At 35.4% G+C, this 27,992-nt stretch overlaps 1 protein-coding gene and 1 long non-coding RNA gene across 3 annotated transcripts in view; one reads left to right on the top strand and one right to left on the bottom strand.

Moving 5' to 3' along the window:
* Positions 1 to 5,467: 5,467 nt before the first annotated feature.
* On the bottom strand, positions 5,468 to 9,257 carry Taf2 (TATA-box binding protein associated factor 2). The gene has a single exon (XM_090379486.1). The coding sequence runs from the start codon at positions 9,104 to 9,106 to the stop codon at positions 5,468 to 5,470; it is 3,639 nt and encodes a 1,212-aa protein (XP_090235612.1). The 5' UTR covers positions 9,107 to 9,257.
* A 2,719-nt stretch (positions 9,258 to 11,976) lies between these two features.
* LOC150090701 (uncharacterized) overlaps positions 11,977 to 27,992 on the top strand; it is a 42,515-nt gene continuing 26,499 nt past the window's right edge. Inside the window, exons 1-3 of one of the 2 annotated variants that reach the window (XR_016547283.1) lie at positions 11,977 to 12,042; positions 20,538 to 20,591; positions 24,539 to 24,614. This is a non-coding gene — a long non-coding RNA (uncharacterized LOC150090701). Of the gene's footprint in view, positions 12,043 to 12,640; positions 13,113 to 20,537; positions 20,592 to 24,538; positions 24,615 to 27,992 lie in introns of those variants that run through there. The other variant, XR_016547282.1, reaches the window with a different exon arrangement.

Below are 27,992 nucleotides of genomic sequence, written 5' to 3'. Positions count from 1 at the left end.
TGTTGCCCTTCTCTGTACTCGTTCCAGCAGCTCTACATCCTTCTTGAAATGAGGCCTCCAGACCTGTATACAGTACTCTAGGTGTGGCCTGACCATTGCCTCATACAAGGGAATAATCACCTCCTTATCCCTGCTAGAAAAATTCCTATATATCATCGACAATACACCATGAGCTACTCTTGCAGCCCGTCTGCACTGCTCAGAGAACTTCATATCTGCCTGCACAACCACCCCCAGGTCCCTTTCATTCTCTACCACTGTCAGTGTAGTACCACAGAGTTGATACGTTGCTCTGGGGTTGCTGTTTCCCATGTGTAGTACTTTACATTTGTCAACGTTAAACTTCATTTGCCACCTCTCAGTCCATCTGCTCAACCTTTCCAGATCCTGTTGCAGCAGCATAGTGTCAGTAGTGTCCTTGACAACCCTGCCTACCTTTGTATCGTCTGCAAACTTCGACATTAAGCTTGATATACCATCATCAATATCATTTATGAATACAGAAAACAATAATGGACCCAACACTGAGCCCTTCATATTTCTCTTGTAAAGAAAGGTTTGCCAAACCTCAATCATATTATGTTGTCAATGGATAAATTTTACCCATGTTATACACAGGTCATCTATATTTTTTCTCAGTGCTGCTTCTGAAATCAGAAGATAAATCTCATGACTCACACAGAGAGCGAGAGAGCTGCTATCAGGTGAGAGAAATGCATTTGAAAGGTAAACATTTGTTGAGTAATGGAAGTTATAAGAATATATGATTTTATATGTTGTGCTTAAATTAATGGTTGTTAGTAGCCATTTTCTATAGAGGAAATTAAGATTTTAGTGTTCCTCAGTTGTCAAAAATGTATCAAGGTGAGTTAATAATGTAATTCGAAGTAGTGCAATACATGGTAAATCGTTGTGAAGGTAGTCATAATATGAGATACAATTAAATCAATGCACTTTACACTACTTATGTAGTTTTTCATTAGGAGTTCATTATGGTGTATTTACACCGATATTTTATAGTGTATTTAAAACTCATAACATATTATGCCTTGAGAATTTTGATATTTGGGTGACACTCAAGTCAAGTGGACCCAATTTCGCCGAAGTCCGGACGGTCTGTGACAGCCAAATCTTCTGCTTGCAACTTCACGATGGTGGGACTGTTAGTAATCCTGGGTATAACTTCCATGCACAAGTACATGGTGGGTGACAACCCAGGTGTGAACCAACGAAAGCAGGGAGTCAAGGTGTGGCACCCACACCACGTGGAGGAACGGCACCCCTCTATGTTACCAGGCAGTACTAGGTGGTAGATGACTCTCATCAACCGATGAAATACCACCACTTTGCTTATTGGAGGCTTGAAGTGGTGAAACCCATGTTTAGTCTCTAGAGCTAAGTTCCGGTCAACCCTTCCCCATCTCTTTCATCATGCAGTATGATTGATGACTTTTGAGGTTATGATGAACATCTTGGTGAGATCCAATATTCCTTACATTTTGCGGGTACAGCTCTAAAACGGTATTCGCAGGCCAGCCACTAGTTAATACACCGGACCGAACCTATTGGTAACTCTCTAGGAGGCTTCCAGATCAGCTAGTGTATAATCTTGCTACCTATACTCTGCCAGATAGTGACTGGAGAGAGTCCGAGTAGTGTGTATGCGGGGAGCATTGTCGAGGCCATGTTAAGTCAAGGATCTGGGTATATTCTTACCACGTGTACGCCATATCCAAAAATTTTATTACTTCATACAGCATGCACCACCCACTCTTTCTTACTATTGAATACACCATGAATTGTCAAACTAATAGAGCAAGCTTTTCTGCGAAAAGATCTAAACCTCCCAAGCACTTCCTAATTCATTTCACAAATATACGTGGTCTCAATTCTAATCTCAGCGACGTCCATTTCCACTTGCAGTCTGCCAAACCCCATGTACTTTTTCTGACAGAATCTCAGTTATCGGTTGATTCAACTACTACTCATCTCAGATGCCCAAATTATTCGCTGTATGATTCCGTTCACCTCAAAGGTGGTACTTGTGCATATGTCTGTTCTGATATTCCCTGTCAGAGACTTGGCAATTTGGAATCTCCTCTCTTTGATCTTATCTGGCTCAAAATCTCTCTACCTCATTGTTTCAAATTCATCTGTTGTCTCTATCGTTCTCCCAACTCCACTAATCACTTGGAGCTCTTTGACTTCCTCTCTTTGCAACTTGATTTTCTCCAGTCCAACTTTCCTAACAATGAGGTAATTTTCCTTGGTGATTTTAATGTTCACAACTCCAGCTGGCTTCTGTTTTTCTAGTCACACTGACCCAGCAGGTCGAGATGCTGAGGCTTTTGCAATTACTAATGACCTAGCACAGATTGTTCATTTACCTACAAAAATACGGGACAATCCTAATCATACAGCCAATACGCTTGAATTTTTCTCACAAACAACCCTTCTAAGTACACGGTCGAAGTGAGAGGTCCTTTAGGCACTTCAGATTACAACTTGGTGATTGTCTCTTCTCCAATGGAACCTTTATCTCATGGCTATTCCCAACCTCGTGTTGTTTGGCATTACAAGAATGCAAAATGGGATGACCTGCGAGACTTCTTTTCCTTGGTCGGATTACTGTTTCAAAACTTCTGATGTCAACGTTTGCTCAGATCGTGTCAGTGAAATTATTCTTGCAGGAATGGAATCCTTTATCCCACACTCCACTTTAAAATCTCGTCCTTTATCTAAACCTTGGTTTTCCAATAAATGTGCTAAGGCTGTCCAAGAGAAGAATGTTACATATCGTAATTGGCTTCTTGCTAATTCTTCAGTTTCATTTTCAGCCTACACCAAAGCTCGCAACAATTGTAAAGCAGTTATTAATCAGTCCAAACTAGAGTTTGAACAGGCTAAGAGTAGAAAACTTGCCCTAATGGTAGCCAAGCATTCTGGTCTCTTGCCAAAGCTATTGGCCGCAACTTTTGCCCATCTCTGCTCCCAACCTCTGTCCAAACCAGATGGTTCTGTTGTCACTTCAGCCAAGGATAAAGCTGACCTGCTAGCATCCCTTTTCCCTTCCAGCTCATGTATTATTGATCTTGGTAAAACATCTCCCACCATTTCCAACACACTCCATTCAATGCCTCCTGTGGTCTTCCATCAAAAGGATATCAGAAGGATTTTGATGAATCTTGATGCTAAGAAAGCTCCAGGTCCTGATGGTATTTCTCCACTTGTTCTCAAAACCTGTGCTCCTGAACTTACTCCTATTCTTTGCCGCCTTTTTTCACTTTTTTATTCCAAAGGTGTTTTTCCTTCTGCTTGGAAATTTGCTCATATCCAGCCATTTCCTAAAAAGGCTGACAAATCCCTCCCATCCAATTATCGTCCCATTGCAATTACTTCTACTCTTTCTAACCGCCAACTCTTAAACTACCTAGAAACCTTCTGTCTGATCAACGATCGCCAGTATGGATTCCGTCAGTGTCGATCCACTGGTGATATTCTGGCTTATGTTACCCATTTGTAGACTAATTCAATGGAAAGGTTCGGCGAAACACAAGTAGTTGAGTTGCTCTTGACATCTCAAAGGATTTTGATCGTGTTTGGCATAAAGGTCTTCTAAACAATCTTATGGTTTGCCAATTGTTTTTAGTAATTGGTTATCCAGTTTTCTCTCTGATCGCTCACTGAGGGTGATGGTAGATGGATGCCGGTGTCCCCCAAGGTTCAGTTCTTTCCCCCACTCTTTTCCTCTTGTATATTAATGACCTTCTTCCATTGACTGGAAATCCTATCCATAGTTTTGCCGATGATAGCACATTGCATTCCACTTTCCATTTGGAGAAACCTTGTCCTGCTCAATCAGCTTCAACTTCTCAAAAATCTGCTACCAATTCCTTAAATGCTGATCTTCAGGTAATTCTCCAGTGGGCAAAGACAACTTAGTTGATTTCAACCCTTCTAAAACTCAGTCTTGTCTTATATCTCGCAAAAAGGATTCTTCTGCTCCTATGCTTATCTTTAGTGACACTCCGATTTCTAGGCAAAATGATATATCTCTTTTGGGGATCACCCTGACTTCTAATCTCTCTTGGCACAAGCACATTACAAATATTGCTTCCTCTGCATCTAAAAAACTTGGTTTTCTCTTTCGCTCTCGGCATTACTTTTCTTCCAAACAGCTGCTTATAAGTTGCAAATCCGCCCTGCCATGGAATATTGTTCCCACATCTGGGGTGGTGCCCCCAAAACCTCTCTCAGGCTTCTTGATTCCATTCAGAAGAGGGCAGTTAGGTTAATTAATGATTTATCTCTCCACTCGCTTTCTCATAGACGTACTGTTTCTGCTGCATGCCTCTTCTCCAGATACTTCCATGGGCACTATTCTTCTGAATTGGCTTCTATAATTCCCACTCTCTCTTTTAAAACAATCCGAACACGTGCCGCCACCAGCCAGCATCCATTTACTCTTCAACTTCAAACCCACAGAACCAACTTTTCATCTTCCTCATTTATTCATTCAACTGCCATTTTCTGGAACAACCTTCCTTCATACGTATTTCCTGAAAATTATAATCTACAGAAGTTCAAGTTCAATGTCAACAAATATCTTTCGTCTTCTCAACCTCCAACCCAAGCACAGTACTAAGTACTATAGGTTCTAATACCTGTCGTGTTTGGGGTTCACATAAAAAAAAAAAAAAAAAAAAAAATTGATATTTTATTTAAGTATAAATGAGCAATAAACATGCAGTGAGAATTTGGATAGGCATGATCTCACACACACACACACAACCTTTACTTATACACAATAGCATTCAAGTACCTGATTCTGCCCTATTTCAATGCACTAATCCTATTAGTTTGACCTTAAACAAATATCAACTCTCTCAAGCTCAACTGTCATATACGGTTGACACCCACAATGCAATCACATCTGTCTCCCAAATTCCTGCAAACATGTGGGCCATGTCATATTGTTTATGTTCGTGCAAATAGCTCAATTACATTGGGATCCATCCAGTACTATCGTTTTGTTTCACAATTAAAAATAAAAACAGTTTTTCACTTTGGGAACACCTCCCAAGCACACCAGTGCTTTAACTTATCAGGAATTTCTCTATTCAACTTTGAACCGGACTTGTAAAATTACCTGCTGCATTATTAATAAAAAAATAACAAAAAAACAACCTCATTTTCTATATATCTCCTTAGATATTTATTCAGTTATAAAGTTTACTCGTAAACTCATTATATTTAAAACTATTTACAGGATTTACCTTTTTTTAAATTTCAACACAATTGTATATATATAATGCAATATATATATATATATTTACATATGATCAATGTCCACAATGAAATGTACAAAACATTTTAACAACATAATATTTAACAATATATTACATATATACAAAATTGTCCTTAATACCAAATGAAAGTTAATGTGGAAAATTATGTTCGGACAGTGCTAATGTTTATGCTTATGTTTATGCTTATTCTTCTTCTTCTTCTTCTTTTTATCTTTGTGCAGCCTAATTAACTGGTTCAAATCTATTTCATCTGATGGCATAGTTCTTGTATCAGGGGTGTCAGGAGATAATTTCTTGAACATACTGGAATCAAATCCAGTAGGCTGATGTGCAGAGGAACCTTGAATTCCAGGTAAAGATTTAGACAAAGAATCATCAGAAAATACATCAAATGAACGGAACAGTGGGCATGTTGATGCAGGTGCTGATAAAGAGTCAAGGCTGCTACTTGTCCCTTCCAGTGTAGTAGCTGTGGATGCTGTGGGTGGTAATGCAGATGGACACAAAGGAGCTATTTGTGATGATGGAACTTCTTTAACTCTGACTTTACTAGTTCCTTCTTTTTCTGAAACAAACTCTATTTTCACATCTGCAGATGACAATGGTTCATCTACCAGACTTAGAGGACTTGCCTTTCTTTTCTCCCCACAAGTAATTATAATATCTTCCTTTTCTTCTATAATAACCTGTTCTCCTACTGGAATTTCTTCTACTATTATGGATGCCATATGTTCATCTTTAACAACAGGTTCAGTTTTAATTTCCAGTTTCACATCATCTACAAGATTTGTATTTAGACGTGCCTTTTTCTCTTTTAAGTTTAAAACAACTGCCAATTCAGGCACTGGAAGACAAGATGGCCTATTACGACCATACAATGTGTAATAAAAATCTACAGCAGCACAACGTAAACGAGAATCACAAAACTGTGTGCTCATTATCTTCCAGAGCCTTTCAACAAGGTCTTCAGTATTCATTGGACTTTGATCTGTCCTAGTAAATGGTGGATTTTCAGTTAGCATCTTCAATACGTAGTACCGCACTAAGGGAACTGGATCATTTTCAGCAATATTTAAAAGAAAGTTTAAATCTTCTATCTTTCCATCAGCCTTGGTATAATCGACCAGTGCTTCTATAGCAGCAAGCCGAACATCTATAAATAAACCATAGGCTGCATACTCTTGAAATAATGAAGGATTACTTGGAAGATGGCCCATTTTTTGAAGTTTTCTGATAGTTTTTAAACAGCTAACAGTAATGCTAAATTTATAACAAGGTAAGAGTTTTTCCATGTTAAGACATCTAGTTATCTCTTCCAATATTAATTTGGTATCTTCTGATATAGAATCTGTTGTAATCGGTTGCCCTGTCTGAGTAACAACAGACACCACAGGAGTCACTGTTTCTCCTAATGCTTCTACCAGGGCTGCTCTATAATAATTATCTGAAAATTTATTCTTACTATTATCATTGTATTTGAACAGATCTAAGAGAAATTTAAGCACATCTGGAGGACATATGCCATGAACTGTCCTTAATCCTGCCATTGCTACTGGAATAGTCTTCTGTAAAAAATAATGCTGAAAATTGGAAAAATTATTTTGCCTTATTATATGAAGGCAAGAATGAGAGCCAAACATTTTCAGGAATATAGTCAACATTGCAGGTGGACCCGCCCATGTGGCTACCATGGCGTTTGCTACTTTCCTTAAGCAGTTTGCTGCAGCACAACGAACTTGATAAAAGCAGTGTTCATTTTCTATAGTATCAGTTAAAGCCAATCTAGATGCAGGTGTGGGATATTTTTCCAGTGCATTAATAGCTTCAACCTGAGCAGTTACATCTCTTTCATACCGCAACTGATATTGCCACTGATAGTCAGGCTGTTCTATAATAACTTGCCTTAGCAACTGCATCTCTGGATCAATACGAATCCACAATACAGGAGAATCAGCATCCATTGCACTAAGATCCATATCAACTTCTTCTCCAGTACATAAAGGGATTTTCTTTTTTTTATTTCTCCGACTCTTAGAATGACAAGTAATATCATGCTTTGTAGCATTTTCTTCTATTTGGAGGTTATGCTTGAAAGTACCATCTAGTTCTTGGACAGTTACAGTTAGTGGACCAACATATCTTCGTATGCCTCTTGCTTGTGTATCTGTCTGCTTAATTTCAAGTTCTACTGTATTTCTCTTTCGATTAAATACAAAGGTACCAAAAAATTTTGGATGGCCGCCCTGGCGAACCCACTGTTCCAAAAATGTTTTGATATCCTTGCCTGTCACAGTAAAAATAGCCTTCTGAAAGCTACTGGTTGATAATAGCATATTAAACCAAACATTACTTGTTACCTTTTGCTGAGCTGCTGAACTTGCCAATGACAATAATTTATTAAAAACCTGAAGCAGCAGAACCCTTCCAATCCTGTCTTCTAGCATCCGTATTACTAAGTGAGATTTTTTCCGAAGAACCTTGTTATAAATCGGTGATGTTGTATGAAGATGTTTAGTAGGGAAATAAAAATTTCCATCTTTCCCTTGTATAGTATTCATGCTATTTACTGTGGTTGCACTGCAATCAAGAATAAGACTCCCATATTTTTGTTCATAATCAGTTATTGAATGAAGATCTTTGTGAATCCAGAAACGGTATTCATTATTTCCACATGCCTTTTTATAATAAAGTCCTCCCAAATATGTGGATATGCCTTTTGGTAACCATACATCGGACCACGAATACATGCTTATAAAACAACCAAAAAACTGCTCGGCAACAGCATGAGCCATTATTTTTCTTGAGAAGTATGTTTGGTCAATAATTTGACGAGTATGAAGGAGATTTGTGCTAAGTATAGTCATTGTTGCATATGGTGTTGCATCCTCATACGCTTCATCAACAAATACTTGTTTGTAGCATGAAAATGGATACTGACTGGATAATAGTTCTTCATAAAATTCAAATGCTTCATGTAAAAAATTAGTTGAATGCTTTAACAAAGGCAAAAGTTGTGGTAAACAGAAATGTGTTATTTCATGCATATAGGGATCTACTAAAATTTCAAATGGTCCAACAACTAAAGCAATATTGGGAGCACAAGTTGGGGCTGAAAGTTGGTAATGAAATGTTTTTTTCCTCATATCTGGTGTATAAACTGTTTCTAGGAGATCACCACAGGACACTGCTGTCATTGTTGCATCAACAGTGAATTCCATCTTCCATGTGCATGGTTCTGAATAAGAATCAATACAAGGAAACCACATTCTTGAAGAATTTTCATAACCATATGTAAACATATGAGCACCTCTTTCTGCGAGGGTTCCTTCTGTGTCGGGGACAACAAAATGAATACCCCCTTGAGGCTTTTCCAAAGAAAACTCCAAACCAATACGAAGCTGTTTCCCTTCAGCTACTAAATGCAAAGCTTCATTGGGTATACGTATGTTTATTTCTCCATTCCCATGATCCGAATCCACAGAATTAACAGCAGATAAATGACATGAACTAAAGAAATCTAAATTCCGTTGTTTAGTTTCCCCTTGACATATCTCTATCGTAGGATCATTATAAGTAAAAGACGCTTCATAAGTGTCATTCACTGATGCGCGATATATGCGACATTGCTTACAGTTTAATTTTATTCTTCGCAACTCATTTTTTAAACATATCACTGTTAATTCTACAAACCCAATTAGAGATTGCCGCTGAAAATTTACATTAGTAATGCACAAAACTTGATGAGACAATTTAAATGGACGGATCTGGGCATCTGTTGATTTTTCCCCTTTCTTCATGATTTAAGACAAATTCAGCTATCCTCTTCATCAGATTTACATAAACACGACCTTTACAAACTTTTGGCACACACATCAACATTGGCGATCAATGGTTACGGTACCACAATTCATGATTAAAACATAAACACACAGAGCTTCCGCAAAACAATTCTACCATGGTATCAAATGCAACAAACTACTACGATGCCACCATGCGGTTTAAATTCTGGTTCGCACATTGAAAAAAATAATAATCCATTTTTAATATTTATTTTTTATTATTTTTTTTTTTGGTAGTTGTTGGCGCATCGGTTTCTGTGGCCATAATGCACCTCCCAAGGTTTTTGCAGTACTTTGATCCAAGCCCGAAGCGGGATCCGAACCCGCGACTTTTGGGTTGCCAGGCAGGCACTTTACCCACCCGGCTAGCCCGGTCGGCTTTAATATTTATGGATTTATGAATTGACCTTTCATCGGTGGGTGGTACCTAGTCTGCGCATGTAGCACAGTGGTATCATCACCGACCCTCCCCCACACACCGGGTGGAAAAGGCTCAGGTTCTAATCCCGTCGATGATGCGAGGAACTGTAATGGGCTTTTTTCACTACGTGGCTGAGTTAGTCGGTCTCAGGTGTAGATAGCAAGGTTTATTCCCCAGAAACTGGGGTTTTTCGAAGTCCAGCAAACAGACAAATCGACCATAGAACACACGCAATTAACAGACATAAGACACAGCACGGTAGATGAATTTAATTATTCGGGTGACCTAAATATAATAGGTTTTTTTTTTTTTTTTGGTGGGTGGTACCTGCCCACCCACCGATGAAAGGCCAATAAGCCTTGAAAAGGTGCCGTCTGGGTGGTAGTATCCGCCGAGAATAAGTAACAATAGTCTTCTTCATTGGTGAAGCGTTACTTATTCGAGTTAGTGAAATATCATGGCAACGCGTTCTGAAGGTATTCACAATATGAGATATAAAAAAAAATGATGCCATTTCATTTACCTTGGTAGTGTACACCATTTTGCATCTATCATATTGTGGAACCATGATGTGGCATGTTTAGACATCTAGTTATCTCTTCCGGTATTAATTCGGTATCTTCCGATATAGAATCTGTTGTAATCGGTTGCCCTGTCTGAATAACAACAGACACCACAGGAGTCACTGTTTCTCCTATTGCTTCTACCAGGGCTGCTCTATAATAATTATCTGAAAATTTATTCTTACTATTATCATTGTATTTGAACAGATCTAAGAAAAATTTAAGGACATCTGGAGGACATATGCCATGAACTGTCTTTAATCCTGCCACTGCTACTGGAACAGTCTTCTGTAAAAAATAATGCTAAAAATTGGAAAAATTATTTTGCCTTATTATATGAAGGCAAGAATAAGAGCCAAACATTTTCAGGAATATAGTCAACATTGCAGGTGGACCCGCCCATGTGGCTACCATAGCGTTGGCTACTTTCCTTAAGCAGTTTGCTGCAGCACAACGAACTTGATAAAAGCAGTGTTCATTTTCTATGGTATCAGGAATGGGGTATTTTTCGAGTGCATCAACAGCTTCAACCTGAGCAGTTACATCTCTTTCATACTGCAACTGAAAGTCAGGCTGTTCTATTATGACTTGTCTTAGCAACTGCATCTCTGGATCAATACGAAACCACAGTACAGGGGAATCAGCATCCATTGCACTAAGATCCATATCAATTTAACCCCAGGGGCTCACATCTGGTGAGTATGGGCTTGGCACACCTAGGGTCCTCAGCTGGATATCATCATTCTTCTCTTTCTTGGCGATTCCTCTCTCTCTCTCTCTCTCTCTCTCTCTCTCTCTCTCTCTCTCTCTCTCTCTCTCTCAGGGTATTAAAGATTTTTTTTTTTTTTTTGGCTGCTGCAGCATGAGCCTCCGGCTTCCTTGCGCCATATAGCTAATAATAATAATAACTTGTCTCGTGATTGTCAAATTTTTGAGGTTCGACTGTGTAATTTAATTTTCTCAGAAACGTGAATAGGAATTTTGACGTTTATGCCCAAAAAAAAAAAAAAAAAAAAAAAAGAGAAGATAAGAATGCTCTCTCACCTCTAAACTTTTTTTGAAACTTATTTTAATTCGGAAGGCATAATATGGCCGTTGCAGGCCTTGTACCAAACCTTCAGTAATAACAACAAACAAAAATGTTTTTTTGTTAATTTAATTTAATTTGTTTCATAAATTAAATTAAATTATAATTATATATAACAAATAATATTTTTGAATTATATTAATTTAATTATACAAATAATTATTAAATTATCATGCATAGGATGGTACTTTGATATAAAGGAGATTTTATAGTAATTGATTTTGATAATAATTATTTAATAATAACAATTTTAAGTTCAGTTATATTTAGGCCTCTGTTCACTAGCGGTTTTCCCGCTAGATTTAGCGAAATTGCTTCAGATTTGGCGGATTAAAATATGTAATAGTGGATAGCGGTTTTTTTAGCGGAATGAGTTTAAATGTAAAAATTTAAAATATGTTTAGCAATTTACATATTTTGGCAATGCAACATTAAAATTAAGAAATATTTATTTAACAATATGAATATTTCATAATTGAAATGTTTTATTGATATACATCGTAAACATAGTAAGGATATCTTATTTAATAGTTTTTTTTATAAAGCGAAGAATCGGTTTTATATTATTCAGGGATCCCCTGAGGGGAACCACAACAATTTCAACATGTAGTTACACTCGCGGTAAAACGATATGTTGGTTCATAGCCTTAAATTGTTGAATCAAATCTAAAAATGTGGAAAAAATTCTAATGAAATAGCCCCACCTTTTTTGAAACCGCGAAGGAACGCCATTGGATTATTTTTCTTCGTCGTAATTGAATCATCTGGAGAAACAAAAATTATAGCGACGAATAACCTCATCATGGGTATAATTAATGTCTCGGTAGAGATCTTTATATGCAGACTGATGATTCTTGTACCTGACAATATTCTCTTTCTTATAATTGATAATAGAGTTGTTTTATCTCTATTTTCCAGCGGAACTAAAAAAACATCGTTTGGTAATTCTTTCGAATGCACCAAAAACCCATTTGTTGCATAGGTTTTTGGTGCATTTTCGAATGCACCAAAAACCCATGCAGTGATTAATATGACAATATTAATAAATTAATTTATTAATAATAATAAATTAATAAATATTAATAAATTAATTTATTAATATTGCCATATTAATCACTGCATAAATTTATCAACTCCGTTAAACGGTAGTTATTATTTTTGACTTCTTTCTCAGAATAAACTGCATTTGATATGCAATTTGGAGGTTTTTGTCTGGACATAATGTAGGGTCTTAAAATTTTTTATGGTGCCCATTAATAGGATTTAACCCAAATGAAATTTTAAAAACTTGGCGGGTTAAGTGTTAAAAATAGTGGATTTTGAGCATGCGGCTAGCGGGAAGTATTATTAAGAGTTGGCAACACTTATAATAAGATCTTACTACTCTGTGTTGACACAACTTCAGGGTGGGGGTGCTGAATTCTCCATTATTCTAAATCTTTCACTCTCAGTATAAGGTTTCTGTGACTTGTATTATTTGTTGAATCTACTCGGGGTTTCAGAGAAGTAACATCTGTGCTTCTCTGAAAGGTGTTTAGTGGTGGGGAGGTATTGACAGAATGCAGACTTTTAAGGCCATCTGTTAACAAGGGTCTGGCGAATTTAGATATCCGTAGGCTTTAGGCATTTCGATTTGGGAATACTGAACTAAAAGATAAAAAACAGTTACTGTACTGTTATTTTCTTCATCTTTTGCCTGGTGATTAATTTTGCAAAGATTATCGTTGGTCAAGAGAACATTTGTACGATTGTAATGTAAATGGAATTATTGTTTCGTAATGAAAAGAAACGAGTAATATCAAATAACAGTTAAAATCGTCTTCAGAATTTCTGTGAAATAATACGAATATGGCAGAAGAATTTAGAACTAATATTAAGGAAATTGAGAAGCAGGTATCAAATGTACTCCGTTAGGTTTGGTTAGAGTAATTGTGAATGCATTTTTGATAATAGATGAAGAAGGTAAATCGAAAATTTTTGAAGGATACAGATGGTAGTGCAACTCATGTACAATGTTGAAACAAAGTTTGAAGTTATTTACCAGATTTTTTAATACTTTTTGGACTACTTTAAAATTGTACTTAAATATTTTTGGTATATTAAAGCGGTAAATTCCGGGGAAATGCCTAATTTTTTTTAAAAAAAAATTTAGTTTTCTTTTTGAAATCCATATCCAATTATTTTTAAGGGTTCATTTGAGTGACTGCAATAGGTATAGGTGTGAAGATCTGAATTTATGAGAACAGCACATGAATGAAAACTAGATATGAATTGAGACGAATTTGAACAATAATTTTTTTCTTGCTTAAGTTTATGTTAAATGATGGATAAAACAAAACAAATTCACAATTATCTTAGAAAATTTTGGCATTTTAAGTAATTGTGAACTTGTAAGTGGTATTCACAATTTCCCTAAATGTGTGGCTACTATAAATTTTTCATGTTTTATTCATATGTTTTTTTTTAATGTTTTTCTAACATTTTTTAAAACTATTAATTGTATTGTTACTGTATGTTTCAGGCAAAACTTTACAGTGAAGTGAAGAATAGTGATTAAATAAATTGTTTAGATTCTTAAAGACCATGCCACAAGCTTATGTAAAAAAGAGAGTGCCTAAATACAGTGTAGAAGACATGCAAAGTGCTGTGACGATGTTAAAAATAAGACTTGCATACAAACAAGCATCAGGAAAATATGGTGTTCCAATTTGTTTTCTATATGAGAGTTGTCAGGTTGTGAAAAGAAATACACTTAGAACTGGCTGGTCAACTGCTATTCTTAGCAGTATTAAGGCCAAGGTGTCTAAACACTTAGTTACAAGGTCAGAGATGGTCAATCCCTGAGATAAGGAAGAATTTTTAAATTTGGTAAAATACTATGTTAAGGATAATAACATCTGTTGAAGATAAGACCTCTTTAAAGATGGGCATTCTGGACATGATTGGTGTTATGGATTTATGAAAAGGAATCCAGATTTATCATTGAAGAAAGCAGAACACTTGCAAAAACTCTTGTTACACAATAAACTGAATGTAACATGGAACTTGATCCATGTTACATTCATATTTGACTAGTTTTTGTAAATAGAGTTTCAGAGGTTTTTCAAGAAACATTCACAATTATCCTGAAAACCTCAAATTGTTGGTGAGGTCCTTATAAATTATGGTATTTATGCTCGTATATCCGAAAGGATGTAACAAGTTCAAGATTTGTTTATTTATACCAGTTTCAAATTAAATGGATTTATAGCTGACTTTGTAGAAATACATTCTCACTTATCCTAACTGACTGTAATTAATTTATTCATTACAATTATTTTTAAATGATTACAAAATAGCTTGGTGAGTAAAAATTATGTGAAAAGTACTACTAGGTATAGGTGTCAAGATTTGAATTTATGAGAACAGCACAGGAATGAAAACTAGATTTGAATTAGCAAAAACCAGAATGTATAAATGAGAAAGGAAAACAGTAACTTTTTTTTTTTTTTTGCAACATTTTTTTAATATAAAATTTATTGCATAGTTGATCAAATGATTGATACAAATTCGGTAAAAATAAAAAAAAATCAGAACAAAAATTTAAGTATATTACAAGGCAGTAGCAAATGAAAAATATACATTTTAATCACATGAAAAATTTTAACTTACATGAGTAACATTTCTCCTTGTTTTGAAAGCAAGCATGCTTATTGAGAAATAGCTACTAAACTTATTTTGGGATTCTGTTATCAAGTTCACTCAGAATGCTAAAATTCTTGCAGCAACAGGGGTCACCTTTAGGGATGAAAAGACATAAAACCATGGAGGTTTCTGATTTATTGCAGCATTGAACCAAAACTTTGCAACTAATGCAGTTTAATTTTCTTTTGACTTTTGTTAGAAAAATTTTTTTTTTTTTTTTTTGAAAGCTACTTAAAAAAGTGATTAGAGAAGTAAAAATGACAGTGGTTACAAACAACTGTTTTTAAAAATATAACTGTTGAACTGTTAACATGGTAGCTTTTTTATATTTAAAGTAGTTATGTTAGTTACCAAAAAAAATTAAAAAATATTCATATGATAGTGTTTTAATCTTAATCTTCTGAATTACATCATGTTAAAATTTGGATGTCATTGAAAATCATCACTTAAGGTTACAAAAAAAACCAAAAAAAAAAAACTATTATTATGACAGAAATATTTCAATATTGCACAGTAAAGTACCGTATTCATCAGGAAAACAAAATTTAAAATATTCAATCTGCCTATAATGATGGGATGGATTTTTACCACCACCATTCCCAACACTCAGTTAGCAGAATTTACAGAATTTCATGTTGAACGACAGACAAAATCAATCTTAGTATTTGCCACTGTTATGAATATCAGTAATTAAAGTTAGGTAAGCAGCAGGTCTCTGTAGCCGAGTGGTCAGGAGCGGGAGTGCACTAGCACACGCTCTTTGAGTAGACAGGGGTTCAAGTCCCTGACTGCTGAATATGGTCGATCTGCCAACCCACACTGGACCAGCGTGGCAGATTATGGTCCATTTCCCTCAGCATGAATTGTTGAGGAGGCTTCCATCCTGCAGTGGGTTGATAATGGCTGCACTTTACCTTTTTTTTTTTTTTTTTTTTTTAAGCAGCAGGTAGTTCATATAAAACAGAATAAGCTCCAACATTTGTTCTGTACAATTTTGAAACACCCTATAATGACAAAAGAGATTGGGTTATGTTAATCTTCATCTTAATTTAAGATGAAGATTATCTCAATAGATGAAGATTACTCAATATCCCTTTAAGATGTTAATCTTCATCTTAAAGGGATATTGTCTAAAACTGCTTTCTGCAAACCATAATTATATTTCTAGTTAGATTACATTACTTAAGGTTATTAACAGCAAGATAACCTGACTTTATGTAGCCATTTTAAGAGAAACAACAGGATGATTGGAAAGTCACTCTTTATTTCCAAATTTGTGTTACTTGATTAGTGTGTAAGATAGGGCCATCATTTTATGTGCATTAATTGGGTAAATAAACTCAAGGAAGAACTAGACAAACAATTGGAGGTAATGGATAAGTGAAATGAGATTATTTTTTTTTTTTTGGCTAATGCTGCATAAGCTTACTTTCTTTCATCATTTGACACTACTAATACTAAACAGAATGACATGTATATTTTTCATAATGAGTTGCTTCAGTATGGTATTAATATTGTCATCTTTTAATCAGTGTAGTAAAAGGTCAGGATTGGTTAAAGGGATATTGTCCAAATATCCCTATTGTTTTTACCAACATGAAAGAGGGTAAATATCTGAATGTTGCTAATTCACCTGTCCAGATTTAGGAAAGCAAATTTCCCCGAGATTGTAAAAAAAGAATAAAAATTGTATAATCTTAACCATAATTTCTAGAATGCATTATAAGCAGTTAGTCTTTACATAATAACAATAATGATTATTTTATATTTTCAAAAATCCAATATTTAATAAATAAAACATTCACAGAGAGGGTCCAAAAAGAGACATGAGTAAATCATGTCTCTTTTTGGAACAGGAACAGAAGTCAATTCTGTTCCTGAGAAAACAACTGGTTAAAAGAGTAATGTTGGACCATCCAGACAGGAATGCAGTTATACTGGAGTCACAGCATGCATTTGTTAAGGGGCAATGTTGTCTGACCAGTCTGATTGAATTCTATGACACAGTAGCAAAGGAACTGGATGCAAAAAAAAATAATTTTTACATCATATATTTTAGATTTCGGAAAAGCTTTTGATGCTGTTGCACAAAAAAGACTGGTCTACAAATTGGAGCAGTGCCATTAAGGGCAGGTTACTGCTATGGATAAAGGGATGGTTGAGTGGGAGAAGAGAGTGTAGTTATCATTGGGCATGCTCTTTTTCTATTAATGTTATTAGAGGAGACCCCATTTCTGTTTTCTCTATTTATTAATGATATTGATGAAGGCATATCAGGCTTAATGATATGCCTTCATCATATGAAGGTTGGCAGGGTAGCTAATCACAGTAATCAGGGTATGCTGCAGCAATATATAAACAAATTAGGCAGATAGACTGAGAAGCGGCAGTTGAAGTTTAATATCGATAAATGCAAGTTACTTCATACAGGGAGCAGTAATCCCAGATTAGTGTACCAGCTGTGTGGTACTACACTTGGAGCAGTGGAGATAATTGTGCAGTCAGATATGAAGTTCTCTCAGTAGTGCAGACAGGCTTCTAGAACAGCTCATAGAGTTTTGTCAATGATATACAGGAATTTTTCTATCAAGGATAAGGAGGTGATTATCCCATTATTTATAAGGAAATGATTAGGCCACATCTTGAGTACTGCGTACAGGTCTGGAAGCCTTATTTTAGAAGGATGTTGGAATGGGTTCAGAGAAGAGCAACAAGCTTATTGAGAGGAGCAAAAGGGTGCTCTTACCAGAAAAGGCTTTAGGTTTGCAAATTGCAACGTCCGGAAGTTAGGCACCTGTGAGGAGATCTGATTGGGGCATTTAAGGATTGAGTAATCCTTTCTTTTGCACCGACTGAGCAAGAGGAAGGATTACATGAAGGGACATAAATTCAAGTTGGAGAAGGATGATTGCAGGTCAGAATATGCAGGAATTTTGTTCCAAAATCGACTTTGGTTGATTGTTGGCACAAACTCCCATCTGCTGTTGTAGAGGTGGGCAATTTGAATAAATTCAATGAAGAACTAGATAAATTCTTATAGGGTATGGACAGGTGAAATGGGAAGGTGTTGGCTTTTTGGCTGATGCTATATAAGTTTGTTTTCTTGCATAATTTGCCACTGAAGCTACTACTAATAATTTTATGCAATTTAGCATTATGCTAAATTTTCCTTTTCTCTTTTATTTTAGACAAAAAATTATAAATAAACTGATCACAAGTAATAGAGTCCAAGTTTCAGCATATGTGGACCTTAAAAAAGAATGGCTGAATAATGCTGGTATTATTGACGATCCTAAATAGATAGCTTTTTTTTGCTCAATGCTTTTTTTTTTTTATTTTTTTCCTCTGACTCAATATTCTAACCTGTAAGCAACTTTTTAACTTCAAGGGTTGAGGAAATATTTACTAGGAATTGAGCAATTTCTGATTGCTGAAAAGGCACTTGAAAAGAAATTGTATAAAATTGAATAAGACAATAGAAGTGATTGGATCTATCCAGTTATATTAAGAGAAGCCACAGAAAAGGCCATTAAATCTTTAAAAATGGGAGTTACCCCGAACCCATCAAGTTCTCCTGTATATTGGAAATACAGTATCCCTTTAATTAACCCTAAAAACACTGCATGTAAAATTTGACTCGCCCAAAAAAAAAAAAAAACTTTTTGGGAATAAATAATTTTATTTACAAAGAATATTAAAAACAGCAAATGTGTATATATCTGAAGTTGTTTTGTATCATTGTCATACTGAAGGGCTGCATTTTGCTCAATGCTTTCCACATCAGTTTATTGCAATGTTCAGTAAGTGATGGTCAGTCTTGATGTGTGGAAGGAACATATTGAGTTAGAGAGGAAAAAAGTATCTACAGCTCTGTAAATGTTAGAAGGAAATAACTTTTGGATTATTTCTGACATATTGAAAAAAATCTTTTATGCTAAAATAAGTTACAAAATTTAAAATAAATTCATTTCCACATACACTACAGTTTTTCTTAAATTTATGGAGACACTTACTGCATCATAAATTTTACAAGGTTATATTATTATTACTTTGGAAGCAAAATACTCAATATAATTGAAGGTGCAAAAGAGATTTAGGAGTAAGGATACAATTTGATATGAAGTTTCTCTTCAATGCAGACAAAATGTTAGGGCAGGCCACAGGGGGGAGTTATTATAGAGCAGTGTTTCTCAAACATTTTCGTTGCTGTGGCACATTTTTAAAGATGCTAAAATTTTGCGGCACACTACAATCACCACTATACTCATATATTCATAAATGGGAAGTTATTTCTGTTGGGTATATTTAATAATATACTTATTATTTGTGTAGTATAGATGAACAAATATAGTACAGTACTAGGAATCAAAACGTGGCGTCATTGACTGCTGGAAGGCACTCAGATCGGTGCAGTGTAAATAAATGAATTTTTTGTTTTAATTAATTTTTATTATAAAACTTGGATTTATTAATTTGCATTTTCTGCAGCACACCAATGTGCCGTGGCACACAGGTTGAGAAACACTGTTAAAGAGGAATTTAGGCAGTGAAGACATCCAGGTTTTTTTTAGAAACATTTCCTTTTTTTATTAGAAGCTACATTTTCAGGAGATCATGAAGAGAAGGGAAGATTTTAGTAATTGGCACAAAAGATTCTTCTTACAAGAAGGAATTCCAGTTCTGTAAGATGTAATGCCTGTAAATAAAGCATCTGTATGATGAAATGATTGATATGCTCAAGATTTTAGCGACAGAACACTAAGGTATCTCTTGCTCTATTTTTCTTAATACAGACAAAGAGGTACAAACTACTAAATAATGACTGTAGGCTAGATAGATATATATAAAAATATTTGCTTCTAGCAAAAGTGCAATTAGCCAAAATGCCTATCTTCTCTTGTGGATCTGGAAAGCTTACATAAGCTTAAAACGGTTAAATAAATACTTAGATGAAATAAATAAGGGATACAAATTACAAATTAACAGTGTTTTTCTAAACAGCTAATATAGCATAAGTTTTGCTTCTTGCATTACTTGCCAGTTTTAATACTGATAACAAAAGTTGATATATATAAAGTTATGCTTGGTAACCATAAAATTCTTAGAAGAATGTAGGTATAGAATCCTCTGAAAAAAAAAAAAAAAAAAAAAAAGGTAAACTGCAGCCATTATCAACCCATGCAGGATGGAAGCCTCCTCAACAATTCACGCAGAGGAAAATGGACCATAACCTGCCACGATGGTCCAGTGCAGGTTGACAGATTGACTGTATTCAGCAGTCAGTGGCTTGAACCCTGGTCTACTAGAGCATGTGCTACTGCACTCCCACTCCTGACAACTCAGCTACAGAGGCCGTTTTGACCCTATACTTACACGTAATTAAAATAAAAATAAGCTGTTCTAAATTATAGTATTAGTTTTAACTTCAAGATTGCATACTAAATTTTAATGAGATAAATTTATGATATGTAAGCTTAGCCATAAAAAGAACAATACTTAACCTGTTTTTTTTTTTTTTAAAGTTTTCTATGTGACCTCTAACTTTTGTATATTTAAATAGGAAATTTTAATACAGATTTTTTTTGGTATCATTAGCACCTTCATTGAAATTAAAATAATGCTTCTGTATTTCAGATTCATGAACTAGAAGTTTTAAGAAGTGAGCTTGACAATGTATCCAAGACTGCAGTAAGTACATAATAGACTGCGACATCTTTTATCAGTGTATTATATTAAATTCAGTAACATATCACATATATAAGGGTTATTTTAAAAGTTTCTGGGTTACCATATATTTCATTATTATAAAATAATATTAAATGTAAATTTATGTAATTCAGTTTTTTAGAGTAATATCTTAAATATTACATTTATTTTTTCATGTTTAAAACAAGTTATGTCCACCGAATCCAATAATTTTGCAAAAGAGAATCATGCAGTAATGAAATGCCTTTTTTTGGATACAATGGAGACTTTCCATAGTAATTTTCCATCACACAGTACTGGGTCTATTTAAGCACACTGACAGTCTGGTCCCGGTTTTATGACCTTAGATTATTTTAAATTCTTTTAATCATTATTATTATTTATTTATTTTATTATTATTTTTTTTTTGAGATTTGTTATGCACTAAGTAAACGGCACTATATGCCATTAATATGTATGAGCAGGTTTTACTGTATACACCTAATGCTTGATTAACATACCCAGTGTGTTCTTGGAAATGATACATTAACTGAACATTAAATTCAGCTATAAACTCATATGAAATTATGTTCCTTAAGACTGATGGTTAACTTGATTTTTTTAAAAATGAATATGAATAAATACAATTACTAAACATACCTAAACTAATCCTGTTTGAAAAATTCATTTTAAAAATGAATTTTTAAAAATTGGAATCAGAATCCTCTATGATGCCTATTATCTGTTCTGCTTTCAATTTTAAGTTTACAGTTGACTCAATTTTCCGGGATAGATGGCAAAAAAAAAAAATCCCAGATAATCGATTTCTGGTTAATCCAAAAATACAATAAGTCTGCGACATACATAAGAGATACGTTCTAGAACTTCTTACGTAAGTTGAGTTTTATGTAACTTGGGAATGACTAAAAAAATATTTATACTATATCCATGATATACCAAAATTACAAAAACTGCATATCCTTGGAAGAATGAAGAAAAATAGTTATATATTTTTCAATTAGTTATATATATTTTTAATTAGTTCAATTAAAAACTTTATCTGGGGACAGCAGTAAAGTAATTGGAGTGGCACATAAGAAAAGAAAACATGCGTGTTGTACTGTAAAAACTGATAATGTATTTCATAGCCTTAGTTATTATAGTTGACATTGTTGATGCTGATCTCTTCACTTCTTCTCATATTCTGTCTTTGTCATTTATTATTGTGTTCACTGTTGACTGACAAATCTAAATTTCGTGCGATACTTGTTAATGTTTGACCATTTTCATATATCCTTATTATTTTTATTTTCTGATCCAAATCGGTCGCTTTACTTTTCTTGGTAGATTTACTAGTACCGCGCTGTCACTTATTCTCTTAGTCGGCACCATGATAACGGTCAGAATTAAATTTTCTGTAAAGAACTTAGCATTAGCATTAGTAGGGCATATGGTGCAAGAAAGCGAGTTTATATAGATCAGCCAAAAAAAAAAAAAAAATCCATTCATTCTAAATGTTTGTTTAGTTCTACCTTGAACTTATTTAAGTTCCTTACCTCCACTACAACAGATGGAAGTTTGTTCCCACTATCAACCAGCTGCTGGCTAAAGGAAAATTTCCGCACATCTGTTCTACAATTGTCTTTCCTCAATTTGAATTTATGCTCCCTCAGGTGCATAATTTGAGCAAGAGGAAGAATCCCATTAGCATTGAGCTTGTTCAATCCATTCAAAACCTTATACACCTCAATTAGATCATCTCGCAGGTGCCTAGTCTCCAGAAGCTGCAATTTGCAGAACTTAAGTAACACCAACCCTTTGTTCCTCTCACCAATCTCGTTGCCCTTCTCTGTACTCGTTCCAGCAGCTCTACATCGTTCCTAAAATGAGGCCTCCAGACCTGTATCAGAGAAGCAGAACCGAAAAGTTCTATACCATACTAAAGAAATGTTTATGAAAACTTCATGTGATGTTCACCTAGTGGGTAGCCATGAGATATGATTTGTGTGGGCATGGCTTTCTTCCAATTAGGATTTTCTGGACAAATTGCTAAGCATGCATTCTGATAGTTGTGCATAAACATAGCAGTTATATATTCAGCATATAATTAGTATTAGTAGTGACAAAATGATGCAAGGTAGCAAGCGGATTCTTGTCAATTCAGTGCAGCAACATTCTCTGTATGAAACAGTTCACTGTATGAGTTTTGTGCATAAAATTTTGCTGCATGCGGCAATTTTGTGAAAGACTATTGTTGGCTACAACAAGACAAGGCTGAAAATGCAGACTCTTAACACGGCATGTAGCAATCACAGTATGGTTTATATTTTTGACAGAGTGCACTAACCACCTTCGTTTTCAGGTGCATTAACACATATGCTTAAAATGCCTATTGTCTTAACTTATCCATCTGCATATGATAACTTGATTCCTATTGGATTTTCATAAAATTATGTTTGGTTCTTTCAGAAAGATTTGTTGGCCCCTCCCAAATTTCATTAAAATCAGACCATTAGCAATTATTATTTCTTTGTCCTTCTATATGTACTAACCTCCCAAAACCATCATGCACCTGCCCCTCGCCAATTGTTTTTACATATGGCTGGGATATGCACTGGTTGATTATGTGCCTATTATTATTTCATACTCAACCTATATTGTAAAAATTTACAATGTAATGCTGAAGATAATAGGCACATACCTACTTTCCAACCTGTCTATAAGTAGAATCTTGTTGAACACGTTTATACAAAATAAATTGTTAGAAAAAAAAAATTTTTCTTTTATTTTCAAAATTTTTGTATTCTTTCTAACTGACCAAAATTTCTCTTGGTTTCCCAAACCTTTTACGGACAAAATTATCACATACAACAAAATGTCTTGCACAAAAATTGTCTCATATGCTGAACTGTCATGCGCCAAATTAACACAATCCTGAATCAAGTTTATACAGCATCAACAAAAAGAAAAAAAAAAAAATATACTACATTTACCCATCACTTCTAATAATTTGTCCAATCCTTTAGATTTATTCAGACTACTAATTTTCACCACTCCAGATGACATCCATCACACTCTGACTGAAAGCAAATTTTTTCACATCTGTCCCAAAACCATCATTTTCCAGTTTGTCCACTTATGTATGTGTCATATGGGAAAGAATGCAAAGCCATCTGCATTTAGTTTAATCAACTCATTTTAAAGCCTTAAACTGTTCAGTCTAGTCTCCTCACAGATGCCTGGTTTCTAGATACTGTAGTGTACAGAACTCTTTCTTGGTAAGAACACCCTTTTGTCCCCTGAGCAATCTTGTTGCTCCCCTCTGCACCTGTTCCAATAGATCTAAATGGTCACTTCACCCTTTGATTCTCTCATCCCCCTTCCTTTGCAAATAAGAGTAAAGAGATAGATATTTGAACATCTCCAGTTTGTAGGGACCTATCCTGAATCCAAGAGTGCTGTCATTAACTATCGCTGAAAGTTTGCTTATTTCTTTTTCTGTTGCTGTTAACATAATTGGATAAATTTCATCAGCTGCTGTTAACATAATTGGATAAATTTCATCAGCACCAAGAGTCTTGTTTACTTTTAGCTGCAATAATAATATGCAGAATGGTCCATTAAATGGTATTATGGTTCATATTACTGTATCACAAATACTTATATTTTTGGATCTGGACCGAAATGCTACCACTGTTTTTTGCATGTGTGAGGCTTGCAATAAATTGTTCTTTGCATTATTGCCTCATTAGCAAGCTTAATGATTAGCTATCACCAAAAAAAAAAAAAAAAATTGATTTTGATGCAATTTTGAAATGATTTCAAGGAAACAGATACTGATATTAATGTGTCATGCTGGTTAAAATCTTGTAAATGTTGTCTTCTGTGTTCATGAATTTTACTGAAAATGTACTTTCGAGTTATAAATATGTTGTTATTTTTTATTTTAGAGAATTTATAAGCAAGAGGGAAACAGTCAGCTATGCTTTTTAGATGATATTACTTCAGTTAAAAGTGAAGTAAAAAGTAAGTGTTATTTTTAATTATTTATTATATGTTTGTCCTTCGGTTACTGTAGAAACTAACTGAAGGATGAAAATGTAAAAGTTGAACTTTTGAACACTGCACAAATTTCTTTCAGGAAGGTCGTATTCCTAAGGGAATTATTATAAGTAGATTGGTTTATGTCTGATTACTTCCAAACTTGTAAAAATTTTTTTTATTGTAATTTAAACTGGATCAAATTCATTGAAGTTTAGCCTGCAATCCATTTGATAATAGCACTTCATGTGCTTTAAAATGTTGAAACAAGGAAGAATTGAGAATATGAAGATTCCAGAGAACTGAATTTTATGCAGGTGACCCTTTCTTGTCTTTTTTCCTCATTTTACCATTTTCTTTGTTGATTTTATATAGTCTTTCTGTACACATCGCTCAAGATGATCTAATAACATTACTAGGCAGGGCAGTTTCTGTGCTATGAATACAATAAAATCATTATTACATTTATGATTTAATAAATTCCATAACATTTTTTCCAGTGGATTTTCCCATTTATTAGTACACACAATTTAAATACATTCATATATATACAAAACTTAGATTTATATACAATTTATATACAGTGGCAGACAAAAAAACTGCATCACCTTAAAAATAAGTAACATTTGTAGTGAAACGTATAAGATGTTTGATTACAGTCATTTTGTTTGTCTCAAAGCAAAGGTATTCCATCAGACAGTAATTGCAAGGTGTTGCATCAGCCGTTTCTATAAATACGGCGTTGGAAGGGTATACACACTCATTAGTATCCTGTTTTGCAGAGGTGTAAGCATGGCTCCATATATTCACTTGACACCAAGAAAAAAAAAGTGTAGCTGTTGCTCTGTGCTCTGTCCCAGGAAGGGCATTCTACGCGTGCTATCACTGATAAAATAGGCTGCCACCATTCAACAGTATCCTGGGTGCTGAAATTAAAGTGTGAAGCCTGTGATGTGAAGAGAAGACCTGGATCAGACCATAAGAGAGTGACTACGCCTTCTCAAGATTGATATTTGAAATGGCTGTGCCTTCGTAATCGCCATGCTAGTGCTCCTAATCTAAAACTGGACTTTGAGATGGCCTCTGGTGTTGAAACAAGTGCACGAACTATCCAAAGACTGCTTTCGGAATGTGGTCTGCATGCCTATCGGCCTAAGAAGAAACCTTTGTGACCCAACAAATGAGGAACAAGTGACTTGCTTGGGCTAAAACGCATGTTTCATGGACAAAAGGGCAGTGGGACACCATCTTTTCTGACGAATCAAAATTCAACCTGCACGGCTTGGATGGGAAGCGATAATTTCAGAATATGAAAATCAGAGGCATACCATCCTGACTGCACACTGACTGTAAAGTTCCCCACTGGTCAGATGGTCTGGGGATACATAATAAGCAATGGCGTGGGGCGAATTAAGTTTATTAATGGAATGGTGAATGCAGAAGCCTACACTGCTATCTTGGAGGAGTGCCTGAAACCCGTTATTAGAGATCACCACACAGACTTCGAAAACTGCATTTTTCAACAGGACTAGCACCTTGCCGCACAGCAAAATTGGTAAGTTTTATGCTATTTAGATTTAATGATGAGTTTGTCTTCTTGTCTCACAAGGCTTAAAACATACTTACACCAATGTTTTCCCTTGTTTTTCTCCCTTAAGGTACAGTCATACCTCAGAAAAAATGCTGGCATTACAGTGTTGGACTGGCCTGGCAACAGTACAGATTTGAACCCTATTGAAAATTGCTGGCATAATGTCATCTAAAATTGCTCAGAAGAAGCCAACAAGTAAAAATAGCTGCAGGAGAGGTACAAAGGGTACTAGGAAAGTTTTGCAATATGACGCAACAATGAATCACAGGAAGCTGCTTGTTGCTGCATGTTGAGACATGTTCATACGTGCATAGTAGCCGCCGCGCCAAGTCGATGGGCTCAGTTATTCATTAGTAGTGAGAGTGTAAAGTGCTTGCGATGGCATCGTGGTCACGAAATGAGATAAGGACAGTTTTGCGGTATAATTTCGTGCGTGGTTTAACCATAGACCAGTGCTTAGAAGAAATGACTCTTGCACTAGATGATGATTGTCCACATCGTACAACGATATTCACTTGGTATAGAGAATTCCAAAGGGGAAATTTCACTCTGGAGGATTCTGAGAGGCCGGGAAGGCCACGAACGTCAGTTACGGAGGAAAACGTTACTGCTGTGAGGAAAATACTTGACGAAAACAGGCGAGTGACCTACCAACAGATAGAGGATACTTTGGGCCTAAATGCTCCAGCAATTCGTTCGATTCTGCAAGATCATTTGCACGTGAAGAAACTTTGTTCTCTCTGGGTGCCGCATCAACTGACTGAAGAGCAGATGACACGACGTGTGACTTGGTGCCGGGAGATGTTAAAAAAGTTTGATAAGGGACAATCTCGGTATGTGAACAACATCGTGACAGGTGACGAGACTTGGCTGTACTATTACGATCTGCCGACCAAGGCTCAAAACAAAGTTTGGGTCTTTGATGATGACGACACACCCGTAATTGTCAGAAAATCCCGATCTGTAAAGAAGAAAATGATAGCTGTATTTTTCAAATCGAGTGAAATTGTGGAACGTGTCATTTTGGATACGCAGAAGACAGTCACAGCTAAGTGGTATACTGAACAATGCCTGCCTAAAGTAATTGGATCTATGAAGAACCTGCGGCCAAAGTCAAGAATGGACACCTGGTACCTCCATCACGGAAATGCTCCAGCTCACTGCGCCAAAGCCTGCACCGAATATTTGACCACGACAGGACTGAAACTTCTCGAGCACCCTCCCTACAGTCTAGACCTTGCTCCCTGCGACTTTGCACTGTTCCCGCATGTGAAAATGAAGCTAAAAGGGAGGCGGTTTTCCAGTGATGAGGACCTTCTACGGGCTTGGGACAACGAGTGTGCTTTACTCCCTAGTGAAACTTGGCAGAACTGGTTTAAAGATTGGTTTCGGAGGATGGAGAGGTGTATTGAATGTAGAGGAAATTACTTTGAAAAAATTAAATAAACAAAGCTGTATTGCAAAACTTTCCTAGTACCCTTTGTATGATATTTGTAAGGGTATGGTACCACGAAATTGGGCAACCGTATATCCAGCATTTGATTAACTCTATGCCAGATCGTTGCAAGGCTGTAATTGCAGCTTGAGGAGGAACAATAAAATATTGAGGAGTTAATTTGCTGATTTACAGTACATAATACTATTACATTAACTTGTCATTTCAGTTTGTACACATAAATGCAATAAAATGTATGTTTGGTTGTCGTGATTTGTCATTTCCATTAATTACGTATTTTACCCTAAACAAGATATTTGACAATTAGGTATGTCAG

The sequence above is a fragment of the Mastigoproctus giganteus genome, chromosome 1 (assembly GCF_048544385.1).
Source record: "Mastigoproctus giganteus isolate SK-2022 chromosome 1, ASM4854438v1, whole genome shotgun sequence".
NCBI classification, from domain to species: domain Eukaryota; kingdom Metazoa; phylum Arthropoda; class Arachnida; order Uropygi; family Thelyphonidae; genus Mastigoproctus; species Mastigoproctus giganteus.
The sequence above is the reverse complement of the archived record's forward strand: the minus strand, read 5'-3'. Positions and strand labels throughout refer to the sequence as shown.

Excerpts from the sequence above, each read along its gene's own strand:
- Taf2 (XM_090379486.1), bottom strand. The coding sequence starts at position 9,106 with ATGAAGAAAGGGGAAAAATCAACAGATGCCCAGATCCGTCCATTTAAA.